This window comes from Pleurodeles waltl, chromosome 4_2 (genome assembly GCF_031143425.1).
Source record: "Pleurodeles waltl isolate 20211129_DDA chromosome 4_2, aPleWal1.hap1.20221129, whole genome shotgun sequence".
Lineage (NCBI taxonomy): Eukaryota > Metazoa > Chordata > Amphibia > Caudata > Salamandridae > Pleurodeles > Pleurodeles waltl.
The window spans coordinates 6657168-6682732 of record NC_090443.1 but is presented as its reverse complement, the minus strand read 5'-3'; the positions used below and the strand labels follow the sequence as shown (position 1 = coordinate 6682732).

The 25565-nt window shown below is 46.6% G+C and overlaps 1 protein-coding gene across 1 annotated transcript in view; it reads left to right on the top strand.

Annotated features, from left to right (window-relative positions):
• LOC138292037 (nuclear receptor subfamily 5 group A member 2-like) overlaps positions 1–25565 on the top strand; it is a 62374-nt gene that overhangs the window by 5832 nt on the left and 30977 nt on the right. Inside the window, exons 3-4 of the mRNA XM_069230369.1 lie at positions 13056–13197; positions 16450–17069. Of these exons, the coding sequence (XP_069086470.1) occupies positions 13056–13197; positions 16450–17069 (762 nt within the window). The remainder of the gene's footprint in view (positions 1–13055; positions 13198–16449; positions 17070–25565) is intronic.

Below are 25565 nucleotides of genomic sequence, written 5' to 3'. Positions count from 1 at the left end.
TGCATTTCTCATTTCACATTTGATTCTTGATCTGGGTTGCAGGATTCTCACTTTAACTGGCTGGGATGTTTGTTCTATGTACGTCAGACCACAAGGGCATTGGATACAGTAAATCACATTTTGGTGTTACCATTGGAAAAACATTTTTGGAAATGCACTAAACCATTCACATGCACCTGTTTGGTTTCACTAGTAAATTGACATGCCTTACAACTCATACATTTGTAATGTCCCTGCAATGGAGGCAATTGAATCATCGTTCTCAAATCTTTCTTTCTTTCTACAGGGAATGATGCTTTAACCCAATGTTCCCGTAAATTTTGTGTCTTTTTGAATGAAAATAAAGGTCTCTCTAATTTTAATTTGCTGAATATTCTCCAATTTCTATCTATAATAGATCTTATTCTGTTTGCTTTAGGGCTGAAGGTGATAACGCATGTCAAAGGGCTATCTTGTTTTTTTATTTTAGGAGTAAGTAAAAATTCTCTTAGAGTGAACTAAGCTCTTTTGGAGGCTGCCATCACTATTTTTTTGCGGTAACCTCTATTGACCAATTTGTTTATAAGTTCTCCCGCATTCTCAAAATAATCATCTTAGTTACTGCAATTTCTTCTAATCCGTAAGAACTGACCATATGGTAGATTTTCTTTTAATATTCTTGGTTGTCCTTTCGAGAAATGTAATAAAGTGTTGCAGTCTGTCGGTTTTTTATATAAGCTGACTTGTAGATGACCATCTTTAGAAAAAATCCATAAATCTAAAAAATGTATTTTCTTAACATCATAATTCATTGTGAACTCAAAATCCACTGTACGTTGGTTAAGCCAATTATGGAGGTCTATTAAGGCTTCCTTCTTTCCTTCCCAAATCATGAATGTGTCATCTATAAATCTGTACCACTTACTGATGTTCTTTATGAAAGGATTTAAATTGTCATAAATCCACTTCCTCTCAAAGGAGTCCATTACCAAATTCGCTATCTCTTGGGCAAAGCTACAGCCCATAGCTACTCCTTTGACTTGTAGATACATGATGTCTTTATACCTGAAAAAAATCTTTTTAAGACGGAGTGTGGCTAGATTCGTAAGGAATTCTGTAGGAATATCAGTTGGGGATAAACGTGTTTCCAGTCTCTGTCTGATCACCTCAATAGCCTCATCTTGGGGAATATTTGTATAGAGAGCTTCAATATCGAAGGTTACCAAAATCTGATTACCTTCATCGTATGGTATATCCTTGATTTTGTTAATAATATCCATTGAATCTCGAATATACGCCCTTGTTTTGGCGACAGATGGTTTAAGGAAGATATCAACATACTTTGCCAAGGGCTCCAAAATAGATCCACATGCTGAGACAATGGGTCTCCCTGGTGGATTCTCCAAGTTCTTGTGAATTTTGGGTAGAATATAAAAATTAGGTATTCTACCCTCACTTTGATTCAGAAAATCTAGCTCTTTTTTACATATCCAATTATTCTCCATGGCTTGTCTAGTGATTAGTTCTATCCTATGCTGTACATCAAGGGTCAGTTCTTCATTAATCATCCGGTAGTGCTCTGTATTATTTAGCTGCCTCATCACTTCCTGATCGTATTGTTCTTTATTCAAAATCACTAAACCCCCTCCTTTATCAGCTGGTTTAATAATGATATTCTGATTATTGGACAAGCTCTGAATGGCCTCCTTCTCGACCTTTGTGCAATTCTGTTTAGAATAAAAAAAAATAGTATTCAAATTGTCTATTTCTTTCAAGACAACATCTTCAAAGACTATTACTTCTTTGGGCATAGCTTTTGTTTCTGGACAAAAAGAGGATCTCGGCCTCAGACCCGTAAGGTTCTCTAGGCCATCATTGTCAGAGTCTGCAAAAAAGACTTTTAATCTCAATTTACGTAAGAATCTCAATACTTCTATCTTACTTTCCACTTGATCCTGATTTTTTAAGGGTACAAATGACAGTCCTTTACTCATGACTTGGATCTCAGATGTTGTAAAGGAGTACGTAGAGAGATTATATATCGGGATAGGGTCTTTATTGGAATTTAACGCCTGTATGTTCGCCTCCTTGTCCAGAAAATACCTTGTTCTTGGTATTGACCTCTCTGTATACTCCCTCCCCTTCCTCGCCGGTTACCTCTGCCGAAATAAGGTTGCGCTCCGGTATATTGTGGATTGGGGAGGGGTTGCCCTTGGTTCCCTTGCTCTGAGTCTGAAGAGGTATCTGAAAATGTAATAAATCCTTCTGTGATCTTGTCTGAAATTGGAGATTCAGAGTACTTGGGTTATTATGCTTATAAAAATCTTCTTTTAAGTATGGCTAAGTGCTTGTTGTATTTAAATTTCTCATATCTTTTGGCACTTTACTGATTTTTTGATTCACTGTGTGGTTTTTAAATTCAGTAATAGTTTTGTTCACACTTTCTAAAAGTTGTTTTGCATCCTTTATCGTCTTATCATTAGCGATTTCCTGTTCCAATTCTTCTATTTCTTTTAATTCAGCTTCATTGATTCTTAGTGCTGTTTCTATTTAAAGTGCTAGCCAACCTCTGGAACACTTAGTCCCAACTCCACTAAATTGGGACAAATATGTTTTATCAAAAATAAAAATCACTGGTATATTCTTTACTTGCAGTCCAACTTGTATTGTATTATTCTTTAAGTGTTCTAACAATACCTGTGCATGTAATTGGGTTCAAATGTTCTTGTTTTTCAATTGTTTAAGCTTTTCAGTTTTATTAATTTTAGATGGTTCACTCGAGATTTGGTCACCACTTAATAAGGAAGGATGTTCAAGTAGATTAGTGTTCTGGGCTTCTGAGTAACTCACCATATAGGGTTCCTACATATTAAAAATTATTCAATTTATTGGTCCTAGAACCTAAATGTTGATTAATCATTAATCAGTTGGTCTAGTAGAGACCCTGAATGATATTCTTTTTTATTTCTACTAAACACACCAGCACCTCACCAGGCGCTACAACATACCACATAAACAAAAGGGGTCTACCCAAATAACCCTACTATACCTGGGTATAATTCAGAATTGTATATATGTTTGTGGTCAAATAGAAGGAAAAAAATCATACAACACATTTCACACAATGAAACCATAAATCAATCATTGGTATCATATTTAATTTCTCAAGTTAATTATATTAATTTATTCGTCAACAAAAAGGTCTGGCCAAACTTTTTTTACAAATCTATGAACCTACACTTACTTCAAAGAACGTGTATCAATACCCTAAGCAACATATAAAAACATAAATCACCATATATAAATCCAGTGTGAACTAGAGACACTCTGTATGACCACCTTCTTGCAAATCACAAACAAATACCTTACCCCGAGCATCTATTCATGTCTTTAATTCCCCTGTCTTAAAAGAAATACATCAAAATGATTGCTTAAAGCGGCCTCCAAATGTTGTATTTATTTTTTATCATTACCAGTCTTTTAGTGCTTTGTATTATTTACTTACTTCGTACATTTGAAGGGACTTCAAAAAGCCTTCCTCTGAGCTTATGTGTCTGCCGCCGTGTTACCACAGGCGCTCGTCTCATGTCTTTAAATCCATTACGACGGCCATTTTGGGCAAAAGATGATAAACTGTCTTTATCTACAGCGGCTGCCATCTTAAAGCATGTCTTCACCATATCTGTTTATTTACTTAATTTGTTTATTTCAGAGGACGTCAGAAAACGTTCCTCAGAGTTTATGTGACAGCCACAGGCTCTCATCTCGTATTTTTTAATCAATTACGGCAGCCATTGTGGGCAATAAGGAGATGAACTGTCTTTATCCACAGCGGCGGCCATCTTAAAGCATGTCGTACCAAATCGATTTGTCAATAGATTCATACCGACCTCAAAGGATTAAATTACTTATACTACTACTGCTGTGCCGCCCATGTATTTCTCACTTCCATTCTTTAAAAGCTCTGATTGCTAGATTTTTTAGCAAACCAGATCATCTCAGTACCTCTCATTGCTAAAAATCAGTTGCCTCTTAGCATTTACTGAGCTAAATAGCCCTCTAGATATACAACCTGTTAGAAATGGGGTTTTTGGTTGGCAGTTAGGTTGCCCTCTGTCCAAGCAAGAACCCTCACTCTAGTCAGGGTAAGTCACACACAATCCAAAATCAGCCTGTGCTCACCCTCCGGTAGCTTGGCACGAGCAGTCAGGCTTAACTTAGAAGGCAATGTGTAAAGCATTTGTGCAATAAATCATACAACACCATAGCATAACACCACAAAAATACACCACACAGTATTTAGAAAAATATATAATATTTATCTGGGTATCTTCAGGTCAAAACGATCAAAGATGCAATATGAATTTGTAAAGATATCACTGAAAAGTGAGTTTAAGTGTCTTTGAGTCTTTAAAAAGCAATAAAGGGTCTTTCAAGCACAGAGTACCTGGTTTCTGGTGGGAAATCTCCTCAGAGGGCCACAGGAGAAGAGATGCGTGGAAAAAGGGGTGTGTGCGTCGATTTCCTCTCAGCACACACAGACTTGCGTCGTTCTTTTCCACGCGGGGAAGTCGGGCGTCGTTTTCCGGCGCGCAGACAGTCTCTTTTTGTGGATCGCGGGGATTACCAGATGTCCCGGGTCTGTGCGTGGATTCTCCTGCTTATTTTCCGGCTGCGCGTCGTTCTGCGGGGCTGCGCGTCGAAGTTTCGATCTCACGGTAGGCGTCGCGTCGATTTCTCCTTGGAAGGCGGGCGGCGTTGTCCTTGCGAGGCCGTGCGTCGAAATTTTGGTCTCACAGCAGGCGTCGCGTCGATTTCTCCTTGGAAGTCGGGCGGCGTTGTCCTTGCGAGGCCGTGCGTCAAAGTTTCGCACTCACGGTAGGCGTCGCGTCGATTTCTCCTGGAAAGTCGGGCGGCTTTGTCCTTGCGAGGTTGTGCGTCGAAGTCTCGATCGTCCCGAGGGCGTCGCGTCGATCAGCGTCGGTGTGCGGCGTTTTTCTCGCCGTGAAACAAGCTGTGCGTCGAAATTTTCGGCGCACGGAGCGTCCACGTGAAAGGAAGAAGTCTTTTTGGTCCTGAGACTTCAAGGAACAGGAGGCAAGCTCTATCCAAGCCCTTGGAGAACACTTTCACAGCCAGACAAGAGTTCAGCAAGGCAGCAGGGCAACAGCAAGACAGCAGTCCTTTGTAGAAAGCAGACAGGTGAGTCCTTTGAGCAGCCAGGCAGTTCTTCTTGGCAGGATGTAGTTTCTGGTTCAGGTTTCTCCTCCAGCAAGTGTCTGATGAGGTAGGGCAGAGGCCCTGTTTTATACTAAGTTGTGCCTTTGAAGTGGGGGTGACTTCAAAGAGTCTCTAAGAAATGCACCACGTTCCCTTTCAGTTCAATCCTGTCTGCCAGAGTCCCAGTAGGGGGTGTGGCAGTCCTTTGTGTGAGGGCAGGCCCTCCACCCTCCCAGCCCAGGAAGACCCATTCAAAATGCAGATGTATGCAAGTGAGGCTGAGTACCCTGTGTTTGGGGTGTGTCTGAGTGAATGCACAAGGAGCTGTCAACTAAACCTAGCCAGACGTGGATTGAAGGGCACAACAAGATTTTAGTGCAAAGAAATGCTCACTTTCTAAAAGTGGCATTTCTAGAATGGTAATATTAAATCCGACTTCACCAGTCAGCAGGATTTTGTATTACCATTCTGGCCATACTAAATATGACCTTCCTGCTCCTTTCAGATCAGCAGCTGCCACTTCAACAGTGTATGAGGGCAGCCCCAATGTTAGCCTATGAAGGGAGCAGGCCTCACAGTAGTGTAAAAACGAATTTAGGAGTTTTACACTACCAGGACATATAACTACACAGGTACGTGTCCTGCCTTTTACCTACACAGCACCCTGCTCTAGGGGATACCTAGGGCACACCTTAGGGATGACTTATATGTAGAAAAAGGGGAGTTCTAGGCTTGGCAAGTACTTTTAAATGCCAAGTCGAAGTGGCAGTGAAACTGCACACACAGGCCTTGCAATGGCAGGCCTGAGACAAGGTTAAGGGGCTACTGAGGTGGGTGGCACAACCAGTGCTGCAGGCCCACTAGTAGCATTTAATCTACATGCCCTAGGCACATGTAGTGCACTCTAATAGGGACTTACAGGTAAATTAAATAGTCAATCATGGATAAACCAATCAATAGTACAATTTACACAGAGAGCATAGGCACTTTAGCACTGGTTAGCAGTGGTAAAGTGCTCAGAGGTCAAAAGCCAACAACAGGTCAGAAAAAATAGGAGGAAGGAGGCAAAAAGTTTGGGGATGTCCCCGTCAAAAAGCCAGGTCCAACATGACCCCCTACCAGCCTAAAGCCAGGGGAGAACAATCACTATCCTGATGTACTTCCCTGTTTGAGGCGACAGAACAAGGACCCAGGCCCACAACAGCAGGGGCATGCTCCAGTTCTTCGCCTTCCTGACTCCAATTGGATCCCTCTGTCCATACTCTCAGGGCCCACTAAGCCCATCCATGGGGAACCTTTCTCCTTTCCTGCGGGTCCCATCTGTGCAGCACCTAACCTTACTTTGCTCACAGATGTATCCCAGGAGCAGGATAGTACCACCATGACCAACATAGTGGGGTTGCCCACTCTACCCCTGGGGTGTGACACTTGTCCCCTCCCCAGGGATAACTCTGTCCACCCGGACAGCAAGCCACAGTGATTACTGACAGCTGCCAGGGATGAGAGCCAGGCCCCAGGCCTCTCAAAGCTCTCCAACCACTGTGGCTGTGGAGAGTGGGGGGCGGTAGCCCCAGGTGCTGGGCACCCTGTAACCACTCTCCCTTCCACCAGGTCAGGGATGACAGCCTGAACCTGGTCCTCCCCTCTGGGGCTTTGTACCCTCCCTCCTGGAGCGGTACCCCCAGAGTCCAACATGGTCAGGGTGCTTACAGAAGTCACCCTGTACCATTCCTCCACCAGTGCAGGGCTGTTAACCTGCCACTGGCCCTCCAACCTGGGGCCTGTACCTTCAGGTTGGACTAGGGCCCGGGGTGAGGCTTCCCTCCCCCTGCCCTCCCTTCTGGGGTCCAGCACCCTCCAACTAGGAGTGGCCTCCTCAGAAGACAACATGGTATGGGCACTGTTATCAGTAGCCCCTCCCTCCAGGTCCGGGGGGACACCCTGAACCTGGTCTTCCAGCCCAGGGTCTGTACCCTCAGACTGGATCACCGCCTGGCAAACCAGGACTTCCTGGGAGGCACACCTACCCCCCACCAGGTCAGAGTTTAACCTCTGCACCTGCCCATTCAACTCAGAGTCACCACCCTGAAGTTGAACAATTGCCTGGCACGCCAGGACTTCCTGGAGGGCACACTGACCCTCCACCAGGTCAGAGTTTAACCTCTGCACCTGACCATTCAACTCAGAGTCACCACCCTGAAGTTGAACAATTGCCTGGCGCACCAGGACTTTCTGGGAGGCACACCTACCTCCCACCAGGTCAGAGTTTAACCTCTGAGCCTGGTTCCCCAACCCAGGGTCACTACCCTGAGGTTGGGCAATTGCCTGGCACGCCAGGACTTTCTGGGGGGCACACCTACCCCCCACCAGGTCAGAGTTTAACCTCTGAACCTGGTCATCCAACCCAGAGTCAACACCCTGAGGTTGGACAATTGCCTGGCACAGCAGGGCTTCTTGGGAGGCACACCTACCTCCCACCAGGTCAGAGTTTAACCTCTGAACCTGGTTATCCAACCCAGAGTGAGCACTCTGAGGTTGAACAATTGCCTGGCACGCCAGGACTTTCTGGAGGGCACACTGACCCTCCACCAGGTCAGAGTTTAACCTCTGAACTGGGCCATTCAACTCAGAGTTACCACCCTGAAGTTGAACAATCGCCTGGCATGCCAGGACTTCCTGGAGGGCACACTGACCCTCCACCAGGTCAGAGTTTGACCTCTGAACCTGGCCATCCAACCCAGAGTCGACACCCTGAGGTTGGACAACTGCCTGGCACGCCAGGACTTTCTGGGGGGCACACCTACCCCCCACCAGGTCAGAGTTTAACCTCTGAACCTGACCATCCAACCCAGAGTCAACACCCTGAGGTTGGACAATTGCCTGGCACAGCAGGACTTCTTGGGAGGCACACCTACCTCCCACCCGGTCAGAGTTTGACCTCTTCACCTGGTAAGCCAACCCAGAGTCACCACCCTGAGGTTGAACCATTGCCTGGCATTCCAGGACTTTCTGGGGGGCACATCTACCCCCCACCAGGTCAAAGTTTAACCTCTGAACCCGGTTATCCAACCCAGAGTCACCACCCTGAGGTTGAATCTTTGCCTGGCATGCCAGGACTTCCTGGGGGGCACTCTCACCCCCCACAAGGGACACGCCGTCCCCAAGGGCCACACAAGAGTCTGGTTGGCGCAGGTCTCCCGACCTCTGCCCATCCGGCAGAGTCTGGGTTTCCCCCAAACCAGAAACGGTTTCACCTGGGTCATTCCTGGGGGGCTCTGCTCTCAGAGCTGACCCCTGACTTTCAAGATCCTCCACTGGGGTCGGCCACCCCCTCTCAACCCTATGTCTGGACTTCTGCACCCCCTCACTAGGAGTGGTACTGCCAGACACCAGAACTGTTGGGATGCTGTCTACAGTCATCCCCCCAAGTTCTTCTGACACTGCGGGGCTCCCCTCAAAAGGTAGCCCTACGGTACAGGTTAGGCTCTGAGACCTACCTGGGACACTACAATCCTCTCCCACCTCACTTGGTCGGGAACCACCTAGACCACTCCCTTCAGGAGCACCCCCAAATGCCTCTTCAGACTCTCTGGTACTCACCAAAAAGTCTGCCTCCACTGTAAGTTCCCTGGGGTCAGAGAACTCACACTCCACCTGGTGTTGGCGTAGCTCTGGAAAATAAGGACCAGACATATGCTCTCCAGCAATTACATCACTCTGCCCTTCACATGTATTAACCACAGTACCCTTCACCCCACCACCTAGTAACTCAGCCTTGGAAAAGCACTCTACATCACCCTCTTGAGACTGGTGAGACAGTTTCTGTCTGTCCCTGACACTCAACCCATACTCTTCTGGGATGTTTCTACACTCTATATCCAGGACGTCCACCAGGGGGGAACCCTTTTCTCTGTCACTTTCTGCTAGAGTCAGTAAAGTGTCCCTCCCCCCAGTAGGAATATGACTCCCTTTGCCAGTTCCCCAACCCTCCTCAGGGACCCTGTGCATAACGGGAACTACCTCATACCCTTGAACCACCCGGGGTGTGTCAACTCCCTTCTTCAAGTTGGGCACCACATCTCTGGGCTTGTGCCCTTCTTCAGCATTACTAGATGCAAGATTTTTGCTGCCACCATCTGAACTGGACTCAGCCCTTCCGGCCTCCAGTTTCAGCTCTTTACAGCTCAGCTCTTGAGCTGCAATCTTTTCTTCTTCCAGGGCTAAAAGTCTTTTTGCCTCAACCTCTGCAAGATACTCCTCTAATTGTTGCTCCTGTCGCCTTTGACTTCGGAGCCATCCATCTATTTCTGGGTCACTGTCCAACTCTGAGTAGCCTTCCTCCTCATCTGAGTAGTCTTCCTCCTCATCTGAGGGGTACTTAGTCATTTGGTTTCTTGCTGCCTCTCTCTCTGCCCATCTTTCCTCCCCCCAGACTATGTAGTGATGGAGCATCTCCGCTTTAGTAGATCTCCTTGCTACAGGAAGGCCCCATTGTCTGCAAAGCTTCCTTAGGTCAGCCTTAGTGAGGTGGTCAGTACGAACAAAGAATGAGTCGGTACACAATCCCATTTTGATAGAATCTTATCAGCAAAAACCAAAATCCAAAGTCCAAAATATCAATAGTATATCCAGGAGGACATCAGAGAACCCAGAGCCAGAAAAGATGAAAAATCAAGTTGACCTTCAACTGTGGGTAGGTAGTGAAATACTTAGCTACTGTATGTCACTGCACAAACACAAGTCCTATCCTCACCGCTGATCACCAATGTTAGAAATGGGGTTTTTGGTTGGCAGTTAGGTTGCCCTCTGTCCAAGCAAGAACCCTCACTCTAGTCAGGGTAAGTCACACACAATCCAAAATCAGCCTGTGCTCACCCTCCGGTAGCTTGGCACGAGCAGTCAGGCTTAACTTAGAAGGCAATGTGTAAAGCATTTGTGCAATAAATCATACAACACCATAGCATAACACCACAAAAATACACCACACAGTATTTAGAAAAATATATAATATTTATCTGGGTATCTTCAGGTCAAAACGATCAAAGATGCAATATGAATTTGTAAAGATATCACTGAAAAGTGAGTTTAAGTGTCTTTGAGTCTTTAAAAAGCAATAAAGGGTCTTTCAAGCACAGAGTACCTGGTTTCTGGTGGGAAATCTCCTCAGAGGGCCACAGGAGAAGAGATGCGTGGAAAAAGGGGTGTGTGCGTCGATTTCCTCTCAGCACACACAGACTTGCGTCGTTCTTTTCCACGCGGGGAAGTCGGGCGTCGTTTTCCGGCGCGCAGACAGTCTCTTTTTGTGGATCGCGGGGATTACCAGATGTCCCGGGTCTGTGCGTGGATTCTCCTGCTTATTTTCCGGCTGCGCGTCGTTCTGCGGGGCTGCGCGTCGAAGTTTCGATCTCACGGTAGGCGTCGCGTCGATTTCTCCTTGGAAGGCGGGCGGCGTTGTCCTTGCGAGGCCGTGCGTCGAAATTTTGGTCTCACGGCAGGCGTCGCGTCGATTTCTCCTTGGAAGTCGGGCGGCGTTGTCCTTGCGAGGCCGTGCGTCAAAGTTTCGCACTCACGGTAGGCGTCGCGTCGATTTCTCCTGGAAAGTCGGGCGGCTTTGTCCTTGCGAGGTTGTGCGTCGAAGTCTCGATCGTCCCGAGGGCGTCGCGTCGATCAGCGTCGGTGTGCGGCGTTTTTCTCGCCGTGAAACAAGCTGTGCGTCGAAATTTTCGGCGCACGGAGCGTCCACGTGAAAGGAAGAAGTCTTTTTGGTCCTGAGACTTCAAGGAACAGGAGGCAAGCTCTATCCAAGCCCTTGGAGAACACTTTCACAGCCAGACAAGAGTTCAGCAAGGCAGCAGGGCAACAGCAAGACAGCAGTCCTTTGTAGAAAGCAGACAGGTGAGTCCTTTGAGCAGCCAGGCAGTTCTTCTTGGCAGGATGTAGTTTCTGGTTCAGGTTTCTCCTCCAGCAAGTGTCTGATGAGGTAGGGCAGAGGCCCTGTTTTATACTAAGTTGTGCCTTTGAAGTGGGGGTGACTTCAAAGAGTCTCTAAGAAATGCACCACGTTCCCTTTCAGTTCAATCCTGTCTGCCAGAGTCCCAGTAGGGGGTGTGGCAGTCCTTTGTGTGAGGGCAGGCCCTCCACCCTCCCAGCCCAGGAAGACCCATTCAAAATGCAGATGTATGCAAGTGAGGCTGAGTACCCTGTGTTTGGGGTGTGTCTGAGTGAATGCACAAGGAGCTGTCAACTAAACCTAGCCAGACGTGGATTGAAGGGCACAACAAGATTTTAGTGCAAAGAAATGCTCACTTTCTAAAAGTGGCATTTCTAGAATGGTAATATTAAATCCGACTTCACCAGTCAGCAGGATTTTGTATTACCATTCTGGCCATACTAAATATGACCTTCCTGCTCCTTTCAGATCAGCAGCTGCCACTTCAACAGTGTATGAGGGCAGCCCCAATGTTAGCCTATGAAGGGAGCAGGCCTCACAGTAGTGTAAAAACGAATTTAGGAGTTTTACACTACCAGGACATATAACTACACAGGTACGTGTCCTGCCTTTTACCTACACAGCACCCTGCTCTAGGGGATACCTAGGGCACACCTTAGGGATGACTTATATGTAGAAAAAGGGGAGTTCTAGGCTTGGCAAGTACTTTTAAATGCCAAGTCGAAGTGGCAGTGAAACTGCACACACAGGCCTTGCAATGGCAGGCCTGAGACAAGGTTAAGGGGCTACTGAGGTGGGTGGCACAACCAGTGCTGCAGGCCCACTAGTAGCATTTAATCTACATGCCCTAGGCACATGTAGTGCACTCTAATAGGGACTTACAGGTAAATTAAATAGTCAATCATGGATAAACCAATCAATAGTACAATTTACACAGAGAGCATAGGCACTTTAGCACTGGTTAGCAGTGGTAAAGTGCTCAGAGGTCAAAAGCCAACAACAGGTCAGAAAAAATAGGAGGAAGGAGGCAAAAAGTTTGGGGATGTCCCCGTCAAAAAGCCAGGTCCAACACAACCACTATCCCAATCACATAAAGGTAAACATTTTATCTCCTTTTACTGACTATCCACTTGATCCTGTTTTCTGCCTAAATTTGTTTTGTTTTTACTCGGCACTTGTTACCAATTAGTTCTTGTTAAGTGTAAAACTTGTGTACCTTGACATTGTCAACTGTAATTGTCCACATCAATAATCTTTGTGTATTGAGCCACTTGTATCTTAGACAACCTCTATACAAGAAGCATCCTTATATATATATATATATATATATATATATATATATATATATATATATATATATATTCTAAAGTCATAAACTTACTATTAATTAGTAGTTTGTGAATACCAAAAAAAGTAAACTTACACAAAAGTGTGAGTTTACCTTTGTGAATCATGGTAGCGGTCGGACACAAGGCTGCAAGTTTGAGTATCCACACCATAGAGTAAAGTAGAGCTATTAGTTTTCACATAGTAAATGTCTGGAATTGTTTGGAGACTCACCAGAGGGATTGTCATAGTGCCTCAGTGGCAGTGGATGAGGTAGAGGTCTTTCATGAAGCTGAAACTCCAGAGACAAACAAAGGCAGGTGCCCACCCACGTCCTGCTAGCTCTGCCACTGATGAGTGCAATGCATTTCAAAATATGGGCATTTGTGTTCTCATCTTTTGTGGGTGCTTGGCACCTGGTAGAACCTCAATACCCATAGCTTGGAAACAGCTCACATTGGTTCCACCTTCTGCTTGAATAAAGCTAAGGGTGAGGATGATTTCTGGCAGGCGTATTGTTGCAGCATTTAATAATCATCTACCATCATCGCATAATAACCTGTGCCCCTTGCCATTCTAGGGGTTCTTCAAGCGCACGGTGCAGAACAACAAGCAGTACTCTTGCCTGGAGAACCAGACTTGTGCCATTGACAAGATGCAGCGTAAGCGATGTCCTGCGTGCCGCTTCCAAAAGTGCCTGAGTGTGGGCATGAAGCTCGAAGGTAGGTTATCAACTACTCTGTTAAATACGAATATCCTGTCCTTCCCAGGAGTGGAAATGTTTCACAGAGATAGTATGTTGCCTGGTCATGCACATTCCAATTTTGACAGATTAGTCCACCGATACTGCTCATGTTGGGAATGCAAGGCCCGAAAATGGAAGGGATCTGAGCAAGGAGAACCATGGCCACATATATAGTTAACATGGGTCATGCCAAAGTCCATGCTGACATGATGTTGACCTGGGTCATGCCAGGGTCTGATCAGGGTGGAGACAAAGGGCATCATATTGTGCCAACCTTTTTGATGAGGTAGGGACAGGGGAGACCAGAGGTCACATACTCTCCTAACTTGTTTTACATGAGTGCCCATGATGAATACATTGTGAGCAGTGGAAACTGAGATATCACGAATGAATAAATATTTGGCGGAAGATTTTAGGCACAATCATGGTGTCCCTCTTTGCATCGCACCAAGGTGTTCCAGCTGTGGTGGCTACATAAAAGGGCACATAGGTCGAAGGGCTTATTTGTAAATAGTGAGTATGTTGAGAATCTGCTCTCTATGAATAGCCAGTAGGTTGGAGATTTCCCATCGATATGTTGGGCTATTGTCTGACAAGTACCCCTGGTAGGTCCCAGGATACACGTGGCCAGTGTAGATCTAAGATGACCCAATCTAGCCACCATTTTTGTGATGACCATTAGCTCTGCAACTATCCGTTTGTTGCATTTATTTTATTACAAATGCATCTTATGTGGCTATCCTAAAAAAATACATGAATCCAACCTTCCTAGATAACATTGTTCTAGGTCAAAGATAACTTAGTATTAGAATTCCACACTGACTAAGTAAAACACTGCCCAAAAAGAATATGCCAAGATTGGACCTGCAAAAATGGAATTCTTTTTGGTATTCCAAACTATTTCCCCGCCCCTGCCTGTAGCTCACAGTATCCCATTTTGGGGGTGATTCTCACCCTGGCGGCCGGTGACCGCCAGGGTCACCGGCCACGGGAGCACCGCCGACAGACCGGCGGTGCTCCGAAGGGCATTCTGACCGCGGCGGTTCAGCCGCGGTCAGAAAGGGTAAACCGGCGGTCACCCGCCGGTTTACCGCTGCCCTTCTGAATCCTCCATGGCGGCGGAGCGCGCTCCGCCGCCATGGGGATTCAGACACCCCCTACCGCCATCCTGTTCATGGCGTGAAACCCACCATGAACAGGATGGCGGTAGGGGGTGCCGCGGGGCCCCTGGGGGCCCCTGCAGTGCCCATGCCAATGGCATGGGCACTGCAGGGGCCCCCGTAAGAGGGCCCGCTAAGTATTTCAGTGTCTGCTATGCAGACACTGAAATACGCGACGGGTGCCACTGCACCCGTCGCACCTTCCCACTACGCCGGCTCAATTCTGAGCCGGCGTCCTCGTGGGAAGGTTGATTTGCCCTGGGCTGGCGGGCGGCCTTTTGGCGGCCGCCCGCCAGCCCAGGGCAAATCTCAGAATCACCGCAGCGGTCTTTCGACCGCGGTGCGGTGTTCTGACGGGGTTACTTTGTACACAAAGTAAAACACCGGGTGCATGTGTGCAGCAGGAGGGGAGGCAAGATTTGGATCTTATTTTGGAGCTCGTATGAGGGAACCATTAGCCCCAAATTCAAGTACATTTCATAGAAGTCCAAATTTCCACCACAAATGCAGTTAATGCACAAGGCAATGCCATTCTCTTTCTGAACAATCACTCCTATACAGTTCTTAACACTTTGCAAACATTCAATTGGAAAGTATGGGATTCGTCTGTGGCCCTGCTATTGCAATTTTTCATCCGAACACATTGATGCATTTCCAAACCCATTTCCCGTTGAGGACTGATCGACCTTAGGATGCTCAGCTGGCACAGTCCTGGTACTAGTACAAGTGCAGACTGAATGATCTTTAAAGCAAGAGGATTGGATTAGATAGTGAATTTATCTAGTAATAGTAAAATAATCCTGAAAGACAAATGTGGTCTAGCAGTTTGTGATAACTTAAAAGGTTCGAGTCGTATCAATTCTTATTTAAAAAATTTGAAAAACAAACATAAGAAGAAATTTAGCTCAGATCACGCCCACAGGTTCTTCATTTTACACTATTCATGTTTGCCTTGAGACTTAGGTTGAAAGATTTCAAACTTTGTGGGAGTGTTAGTATGAATGTAGGAAGCACAGATCATGTGTTTAGGAAATGTCCCAAAATTTCCACTTTTTAAAAGGCAGTATTGAAAATGATTAATTTACCCACATAGGATATAAAATGAATTCATGCCTGATAATATCAGTTTCTATAAAAAATCACAGAAGAACATTAAGTGCATCTGCTTTTCAGCAGGTTAACGCATGCCAAAAGGGGCAGTGCTGAAAAGCGAATAAGAAACATCTAGAAGTACGATTGTAAAATTGTATGTACTTATCTTACTCAAAAAGGACTCTTGCATGTAAGTTACTAATATTCGGAAATTTGATGTGATATGGCGCAAAGGTATTTAATTACATGGCTAATAAAGTTAATTAGTTTATCCGTAGATTTCCATCATTGGCCTCTCCACCCCAATCGTTCTTCTTTCCTATTTTACTCCATCCTTTTCTTTACTTCCTCTCATCTTTTCTATCATACTGGTAATTTTCTATATCTTCATTGTTTTCATTTTTATGCACTACGGTGTACGATATTTTGTTATAGAACCTATTTTGCTAGCAAGTGTATCAAAGGTATTTTCATATTTCGTGACCAGTTTAGTACAAGTCTGTGTATGAAGCCGCATTTCATTCTTGAATACTTTTATGTAAACATTCTCTAATAAAAAATTAATATGATATAAAGCTGAGCTGAACCTCACAAAATCTCAATCCTGGAAGCTGTTTCTTTGAAAAGAAGAGACAAAGCTAATGACGAAGCGTCAAATTTGCGGAAAGCCGGTCAATCTTATGTCTGGTGAGACGGCCTTTGCTGTGACCCATTGGCCTTTCAAAGTATACTCAAAATCCCTCAAATTCCCCGTAGGCAGGTCTACCCTTAAGGACAGGCCAAGATTCTCAGGTCAGGAGTTCTTGAGCAAGCAGAATTGGCGCAAGTAGGGGTTTGTATTAAAACCGAGATTGGCCTAACCTCAAATTTCCAGGCCTATGGGTCGCCTGAGGGCAATGCAGACTGTACAGAAGTTGGTATCACTTGACTAACAGTTTGTTTTTTCCTGTTTTTTTTCCTCACCTTCGCTCCACAAGCTGTTAGGGCAAACCGCATGAGGGGAGGCCGGAACAAGTTTGGGCCCCTGTATAGGAAGGACCGGGAGCAGAAGAAGCTGAAGCAAGTCTGTGAGCGAACTAGCTGTCTGGTGAAGCAGGAAACAGATGTACAGCTGGCCCTCAGTGAGCGAATGATCCCACCATGTTATGACCACCCGTCCCTCTCAATGGAGCACCTTGAGACGTCTTCCTTTGAGGAGTGTAAAAGAAGCAGTCTTGGTAGCATGCCAACCAACATGCCCCTCGTGGCCCATGCCTCCGCTACCACCTACCAAGTTCACAGCCCTTGCCCTTTCTATGTGGTCAAGACTGAATTTGCAGATGCTGGGGCTTTTGGCCCAATGGATTGCTTAGCACTTAGCCCGTGCACATTGGTTTCACCATGCGGGATGCCCCCACTGATCCTGGAGCTTCTGCGGTGTGAGATGGAGGAGCACCATCTTCAGAGCCGCGTACTAAGCCATCTTCAGCAAGAGCAAGCCAGCCGGGGGTGGCACGACTGCCTCAACACTTTTGGTATCATGTGCAAGATGGTAGACCAAACCCTTTTCTGCCTGGTAGAGTGGGCACGTGGTTGTATCTTCTTTAAGGAATTCCAGGTAAGTGGGCAGCAAAGTGGTAAACAGGAGGTCTCAGTAAAATGCAGGTTTCGATAAAGCCAGATCTGGGATAGTAGTGCCCATCTTGGCTGCTGCTGTGGGACCTGTGGGGAATGTAAAGATGGTGGACATGGTGGGTGACTTGCGCATATCCGTGGGGAGTTGGATTGGTCGAGTATGCATGTTTCTAGGAAGTAGGGGCTGCTACTCCTACCCAGCTTGTTCTTTGCAGGGGTCCATCTCTTTAGGGTACAGGGCTGCGAGTCAGTGATAGCCTATAAACAGGAGTTACTTTCTGGGCTGATCTGGAAATTAAATTAAGCCCTGATAAAAATGTTCAAACCAGCCTCACATTTCAGGAGGCTGTGTCTAGAATGGGGCATGGGTGTTGGTTGGGTCAGGGGAGCACATCCCGCTCCGAATCAGCCCCCGAGCCCGCAGCCGATCAAACTTCCAAAATGGTGACTAGCTGTAGTCACCCATCATTGTGAGTGTGAAAGGCCTATGGACACAGCACCACTGCCAGCCAAAATAAGATGAACTTTTGAAAGGCAGGAAGCTGGAACGTTAAGCAGTAAATATATGAAAAAAATTATTTGGGAAAGGGTTAGGGTAAGAGAGTCAATGGGTGGCGGGCGAACAGTCATGGTCAAGTCTGGAGAAGAAGGGAAAAGAGAAGCAGGGTGGTGGTAGAGAAGGAAACATGATAGAGTGTTGAGGCGCAAAGGATTTAGCTATAGGGTCAGATTGTCAAGGCATTTTGCCACAGCAACGTCACAAAACGTGACGCAAACCAAAGAAACATCTTGATTTAGGATTTACCTTTCAACAAAAATCCTGATTTGTGCTGAAAAGTAGCCTTACATTATCACAAAGTACCACTTTGCGCTGGTTTGTGCTACTTTATGTCAAGGGGCGGCATCCCATGGGTAGTACAAGGCAGAGACGTTTTAAGACACGGGCAAACTGGGCTCTGGCCCAGGACCCCAGCCTTTCAGGGGCCCCACTGATAGAGCTAGCTCCATCCTGCAGCCTTGCCCTGATGACCTTGAATAACTCAAACCGATTTTTTAAAGACCGTTTTCTTGTAATTTATTTTTAATGTGGGCGATGTGTGCGGGTATATTACAGACATTTTTCAGAGAAATGTTGTGTTTGTTTCACGTAAGATCCATAAAAATGTTTCTTTTAGATCAAAACAGGTCCTCACATATGAGAAATGGGTGGGTGCCGCAGAGAATATTTGAAATAATTTTAGTGAGCTGCTGCTGTGTTCAAATACTGAAAACACATCATTTAAACCCTGAATATTAGATGTAAACACTTTCAGAATTTGAACGAGTGTGCCTGTGCACTGTCAGTGACGTGGCCAAAGAGGGCATGAAAGATATAAAACTGGATCATAAATTCAGAGCTGTTCCTAACAGGAGCCCCCAAAATACGTTTGGCCTAGGGACCCCAAAATCCTTAAGATGTCCCTGGTACAAGGGTGTTTCAATGCAATCATCCATGGACTTTGACACAAAACCCGACCTACGTAAAAAGGTAGATAGGGATTTGTGACAAAAACGTAGGCCTCTTCAAGGCAGGCATAATGTTTGAGAAAAGTTAGCATTTTTCACAATCTTTCTAGCTTAGCATGTATGCTGTAGTGCACAACACACAAACATACTCAGGTGTTTTAAACTATTTCTAAGCAAAGAGCCTCATTACGAGTTTTTGACGCAGGGCAGCCAGTCTCTTTGCTGTGCTGCCCTAAGTCAAAAGGAAAGGGCAAGAGTCCACCATATTAATGAAATATGACACATTCCTGTCCCTTCTGCCTGCACCAGTGCACAAATTGGTGCCTACCACCAACGCATGCACCCTTGCACCATGGTGCAACGGTGTCTGCATTGTTGGCATGATTGATTTTGTGCAGGAAGGGACGCCTTCCTGCACAAAAACAATCAATGGAGGTGTTTCCACTGAATGCAGCACACATAGAAAGTGGAAAAACTGGGAGAAATAAGGTTATTTTTTCTCGTTACGCTTCCCCTGGGGAGTCAACAGCTTTGACGTATATCCCAGGTTTACAGATCCTTGTATATCTGGGAATGTGTCAGAACTCATGGGTGTTGCGTGGGAAAACCTACCTCAATGCCCATGGAATGCCTCCTTGACAAAAAGTAAGGCAACACAGTACTTTGCACTGTCTTGGCTTACTCCATATATGTGAGGCCATGCAAAGCCACGCAGGGTGGCTTTGCCTCGCCTCATATATATGATTGAGAGGCCTGCACCACCGGAGCATCATAAAAAGTGATGCTTCAGTGGCGCAGGCCTCTTGTAAAGGAGGTCCATAGTTTTTTGCCCTGGAAGGATATCTTTCCAGGTATCCTTCCAGAACAAAGCCTATGCTAGGCATTATGCAGACATCCTTGCACTACAATGCAAGGGTATGTATGTGGCACAAGGTAGAATGAATTGTGCCAGCACACTAGGAGACTGCAACAGGACCATATCTTAGTAGATATGTGTTAGAAATGGTATCACTAGTTGGCAGTGGTTTTCACCCTGTACAAGTAGGGACCCTCACTCCAGTCAGGGCAAGGGAGTCACACACCTAAGATAACCCCTGCTCACCCCCATGATAGCTTGTCTCAAGCAGTTAGGTTTATCCCAGAGGCAATGTGTATAGTATTTGTACACAGAGTAACACATTGAAAACACCATAAAAGTACACACCAAAAAATAGCAAATATGTATCTGAGTAAAATAATACCTAAATGACAAAAACCCAACCTACACAAGTAAAGACATTAATTTTTAAGGATTAAATCCAAGTATAACACTCATAAATATGATAGCTCCAACTGGGGCTATCACAGCCCCTTGACGGAGTCGTTCCCCACAGTCCAATGCCACTCGCGAGGGAGCGCGGGCCAGTCACAGAGTTGCACTGACCCCAGGTACAGTACCTTGGAAAACAATGAGGAAACAAAGACTTTGCACAGAGTCGGGGGTGAGGCGTTGCTGGATCCGGTACACTGTCGGTTCGCTACCAGGGAGGGGAGGTGTCTGTTCCTTACTGCTAGGCAGCGGAGGTGAGGCGTTGGTTCCTTACAGTTGCAGGGGAGGTGATGCGACATCCGTGGAAAGGCGCCGGTTCCTTACAACCCAGCTGGGTCGATGAATCCAGCAGGTCAAGATGCGAGGCGTCCACTTTGCGGTGTCGCAATCACACCATAGTGCCACAGGTGCTAAGGTGTAGTCGGGACTCACACTGTTGCGGGACTTCGGGTGCACTGTGGCGGTGTCGGGCCTGTGTTGCGGGTGGCAGTCATTGCACTTAGTGGGGATCACGGCCCCAGTGCAGGGAGCGGCACGGAGTCAGGCAGCAGTGCCAGTTCCTTAGTCGCTCTGGAGTTGATGTGTTTAGTTTCTTCTTGGTTGCACCAGAACTTACTTCCAAGGGCTCAGGAACTGGATTTGGCACTACTTGGCAAGTCAGGACTCTCAGCAAGAGAGCCCAGGAGCTGGCAGGTGAAGTCTTTGATGGCCCTGAGACTTCCTAACAGGAGGCAAGCTCAGTTCAAGCCCTTGATGAGCCTTTGAAAGCAGGATGTAGAAAGCCAAGTCCAGTCCTTTCACTCCCAGGACAGAAGCAGCAAGCAGCAGGCCAGCACAGCAAAGCAACATGCAGAGTGACCGTCCCTCCTCCAGCATCCAGCTCTTCTTCCTGACAGAATATTCTCAGTCCAGACGTGTTCTAGCTTTGTGGTGTCAAAGGTGCAGTACCTATCCCCATTTGTGTCTTTCAAGTAGGCAAACTTCAAAGAAAAGTATTTGTAGTGCACACAACCCTGTCTTTTCCTGCTCTGGCCCCAAGCACACTCCAGGGGATTGGAGACTGCTTTGTGTGAGGACAGGCGCAGCCCTATACAGAGGCAAGTGTCAGCTCCTCCCATCACCCTAGCTTAGGAAGGCCCATCAGCTTGGTGATGGACCATCAGGATATGCAGGGCCCATCTCAGCTCCCTTTGTGTGACTGTCTAGAGTGAATACAGAAACAGCCCAGCTGTCATCCTTACCCAAACGTGCATTCCACAGACAGTCAGAGCACAGAACGGTTAAGCAAAAAAATGCTCACATTCTAAAAGTGGCATTTTCAAACTTACAATTCAAAAACCTTCTTCACAAAAATATGTACTTTTTAAATTGTGAGGTAGAGATCCCAAACTCTAGATCTCTATCTGCTCCCAATGGGAAATTACTCTTAAAAGATATTTCAAGGCACTCTCCATATTACCCTAAGGGAGAGAAATGCCATTCAATAGTGAAAAAACAAATTTAGCAGTGTTTCACTGTCAGGACATGTAAAACACACTGGTACATGTCATACCATTTAAATACACAGAACCTGGCCCATGGGGCTGCATTGGGCCTACCTTAAGGGTGACTTACATGTAGTAAAAGGAAAGGTTTGGGCCTGGCAAGTGGGTGCACTTCAATAAACCAAAATATTATACACACAGTTCCAAAAAACACGAGGGTTTCTTTTAGACATGTGGTTCTGCAATGAATGGAAACCAATATTTTCGAAGCAAGAGCCCTCACTCACCCTCCGGTGACATGCTTCATCATAGGGCTATGCTCCTCGTCAGGCCGGCGCTGAAATGCCTGACGGGCCCCGCAAGGGGGCTCTTTGCCGGAGATCTTTTGAAAATGATGCACAACCGGTCAAAGCGTGAGTAAGGATTGGCATAAGGATAGTTAAAAATGCCTAGAGGTAAAAAAATACTATTTATTCTGATATTAATACCCCTGACATGATTAAAAACAATAAATAGGGATATGGTAAAATAATGTCTACGCTCCCCAAATGAAGAAATAATTTATACAGTTACTAAGTCTCAAAATGGAGAATAGTACAAGAAAAGAGTAAACACAGGGACCCTGTAATACTCTGTATAATAGGTCAACATGTTTCTCGCTATGTTTTAGTCAATAATGATCTTATCCCCGAACTGTGAGTTCCGGGGACCGACAGCGCTTGTAGGTGGACCAGAATTGACGGCTCTATGACAAACATAGTGGATTTTTCAAGCCTGATGTTTTCCCCGATGAGGCCCTACCTTTAACCTGTTCTGTGCCTTGGACGAGATGATCTCGTCCAAGGCTACAGTTCCCCTGTGCCTTGGACGAGATCATCTCGTCCATGGCACAGGGGAACTTGGGGGAGTGCTAGCGCGCCCCCCGTGCGCCCCCCTTCCCCCCAAGCCGGGGATGGAAGGGGAAGACCTTCCCCTTCCACCCCTCCCTGTGACGTCAGCGCGCGAGCGCGTGCTGATTAGTCACAGGGGCCTTGAAATGTATTTCCTTCCCTTTGTAGTCTCTCCGAGGATTTCAAAAGCCGGATTGCTTGCAATCCGGCTTTTGAAACCCCACTAGACACCAGGGATTTTTTTTATTTTTTATATTGTCATAAGGGAGCGACCCCTTGGGCAAGGGTCGCTCCCAGGGGGGGCATGTTTTCGGGAAGGCCTTTTCTGCCCCACCTGGGGAACTTTTTTTTTTTTTTGTACGTTTTTTTTTTTTTTTAGGTGGGGAGCGATCCCTTAGGCAAGGGTCGCTCCCCTTGGGGGAAAATTATATTTAGGCCATTTCTGCCCGCCTTGGGGGCAGATTGGCCTATTTTGATGAGGCCAATCTGCCCCCAAGGGGGGTAGAAACCACTAGACACCAGGGAGTTTTTTCTTTGCGTGAATTTCACGCAAGGGGAGCGACCCCTTAGGCAAGGGTTGCTCCCTGGGGGGGGGCAATTTATTTTAGGCCATTTCTGCCCCCCCTGGGGGCAGAAACCACTAGGCACCTGGGATTTGTTTTTTGGCGCCAATGTCACGCAGGGGGAGCGACCCCGTAGGCAAGGGTCGCTCCCGGGGGGGAGGTGGGGGTTGGGGGGGCAAATTTATTTTAGGCCATTTCTGCCCCCAGGGGGGGCAGAACCCTCTAGGCGCCGGGGCAATTTTTTTTTTTGTGTTTTTTTTTTGTTTGTTTGTTTTTTTAGAGATGGGGAGCGACCCATCAGGCAAGGGTCGCTCCCCTGGGGGGCAAATTGTATTTAGGCCATTTCTGCCCCCCTTGGGGGCAGATTGGCCGATTTTAGGTCAATCTGCCCCCAAGGGGGCAGAAACCACTAGGCACCTGGGATTTGTTTTTTGGCGCCAATGTCACGCAGGGGGAGCGACCCCATAGGCAAGGGTCGCTCCCAGGGGGGGGGATGGGGGTTGGGGGGGGCAAATTTATTTTAGGTCATTTCTGCCCCCCCTGGGGGCAGATCGATCTTCCCCCAGGGGGGGCTGAAACCTCTAGGCACCAGGGGAATTTTTTTTTGTGTGTTTTTGTTTTTTGTTTTGTTTTTTTAGAGATGGGGAGCGACCCATCAGGCAAGGGTCGCTGCCCAGGGGGGCAAATTGTATTTAGGCCATTTCTGCCCCCCTTGGGGGCAGATTGGCCGATTTTAGGTCAATCTGCCCCCAAGGGGGCAGAAACCACTAGGCACCTGGGATTTGTTTTTTGGCGCCAATGTCACGCAGGGGGAGCGACCCCGCAGGCAAGGGTCGCTCCCAGGGGGGGGGGGGGTTGGGGGGCAAATTTATTTTAGGCCATTTCTGCCCCCCCTGGGGGCAGATCGGCCTATTATTAGGCCGATCTTCCCCCAGGGGGGGGCAGAAACCTCTAGGCGCCAGGGATTTGTTTTTTGGCGCCAATGTCACGCAGGGGGAGCGACCCCGTAGGCAAGGGTCGTTCCCAGGCAGGGGGGATTTGGGGGGGGGTGGGGGGGTCAAATTTATTTTAGGGCATTTCTGCCCCCCCCCCCCCCCCCCCCCTCCCGGGGCCGGCTGAGCTAGAGGCCAAACTCCACAGGTAGGCACTTTGCAAAAAACACCTCTGTTTTCTGTGAAAAAATATGTTGTGTCCACGTTGTGTTTTGGGCCATTTCCTTTCGTGGGCGCTAGGCCTACCCACACAAGTGAGGTATCATTTTTATCGGGAGGCTTGGGGGAACGCTGGGTGGAAGGAAATTTGTGGCTCCTCTCAGATTCCAGAACTTTCTGCCACAGAAATGTGAGGAACATGTGTTTTTTTAGCCAAATTTTGAGGTTTGCAAAGGATTCTGGGTAACAGAACCTGGTCCGCGCCCCGCAAGTCACCCCATCTTGGATTCCCCTAGGTCTCTAGTTTTCAGAAATGCACAGGTTTGGTAGGTTTCCCTAGGTGCCGGCTGAGCTAGAGGCCAAAATCGACAGGTAGGCACTTCGCAAAAAACACCTCTGTTTTCTTCCAAAAATTTGGATGTGTCCATGTTGCGCTTTGAAGCGTTTCCTGTCGCTGGCGCTAGGCCTACCCACACAAGTGAGGTATCATTTTTATCGGGAGACTTGGAGGAACGCTGGGTGGAAGGAAATTCGTGGCTCCTCTCAGATTCCAGAACTTTCTGCCACAGAAATGTGAGGAACATGTGGTTTTTTTAGCCAAATTTTGAGGTTTGCAAAGGATTCTGGGTAACAGGACCTGGTCCGAGCCCCGCAAGTCACCCCTCCTTGGATTCCCCTAGGTCTCTAGTTTTCAGAAATGCACAGGTTTGGTAGGTTTCCCTAGGTGCCGGCTGAGCTAGAGGCCAAATTCTACAGGTAGGCACTTCGCAAAAAACACCTCCTGTTTTCTTTCAAAAATTTGAATGTGTCCACGTTGCGCTTTGGGGCGTTTCCTGTCGCGGGCGCTAGGCCTACCCACACAAGTGAGGTATCATTTTTATCGGGAGACTTTGGGGGAACATAGATGAGCAAAACAAGTGTTATTGCCCCTTGTCTTTCTCTAAATTTTTTCCTTCCAAATATAGGAGAGTGTGTAAAAAAGACATCTATTTGAGAAATGCCCTGTAATTCACATGCTAGTATGGTCACCCCGGAATTCAGAGATGTGCAAATAACCACTGCTCCTCAACACCTTATCTTGTGCCCTTTTTGGAAATACAAAGGTTTTCTTGATAGCAATTTTTTACTCTTTATATTTCAGCAAATGAATTGCTGTATACCCGGTATAGAATGAAAACGCACTGCAGGGTGCAGCTCATTTATTGGCTCTGGGTTCCTTGGGTTCTTGATGAACCTACAAGCCCTATATATCCCCGCAACCAGAGGAGTCCAGCAGACGTAACGGTATATTGCTTTCGATAATCTGACATTGCAGGGAAAAGTTACAGAGTAAAACGTAGAGAAACATTTATGTTTTTTTCACCTCAATTTCAATATTTTTCTTTTTCAGTTGTTATTTTCTGTAGGAAACCCTTGTAGGATCTACACAAATGACCCCTTGCTGAATTCAGAATTTTGTCTACTTTTCAGAAATGTTTAGGTTTCTGGGAACCAGCATTGGTTTCCTGCCCATTTCTGTCACTGACTGGAAGGAGGCTGAAAGCACAAAAAATTGCAAAAATGGGGTATGTCCCAG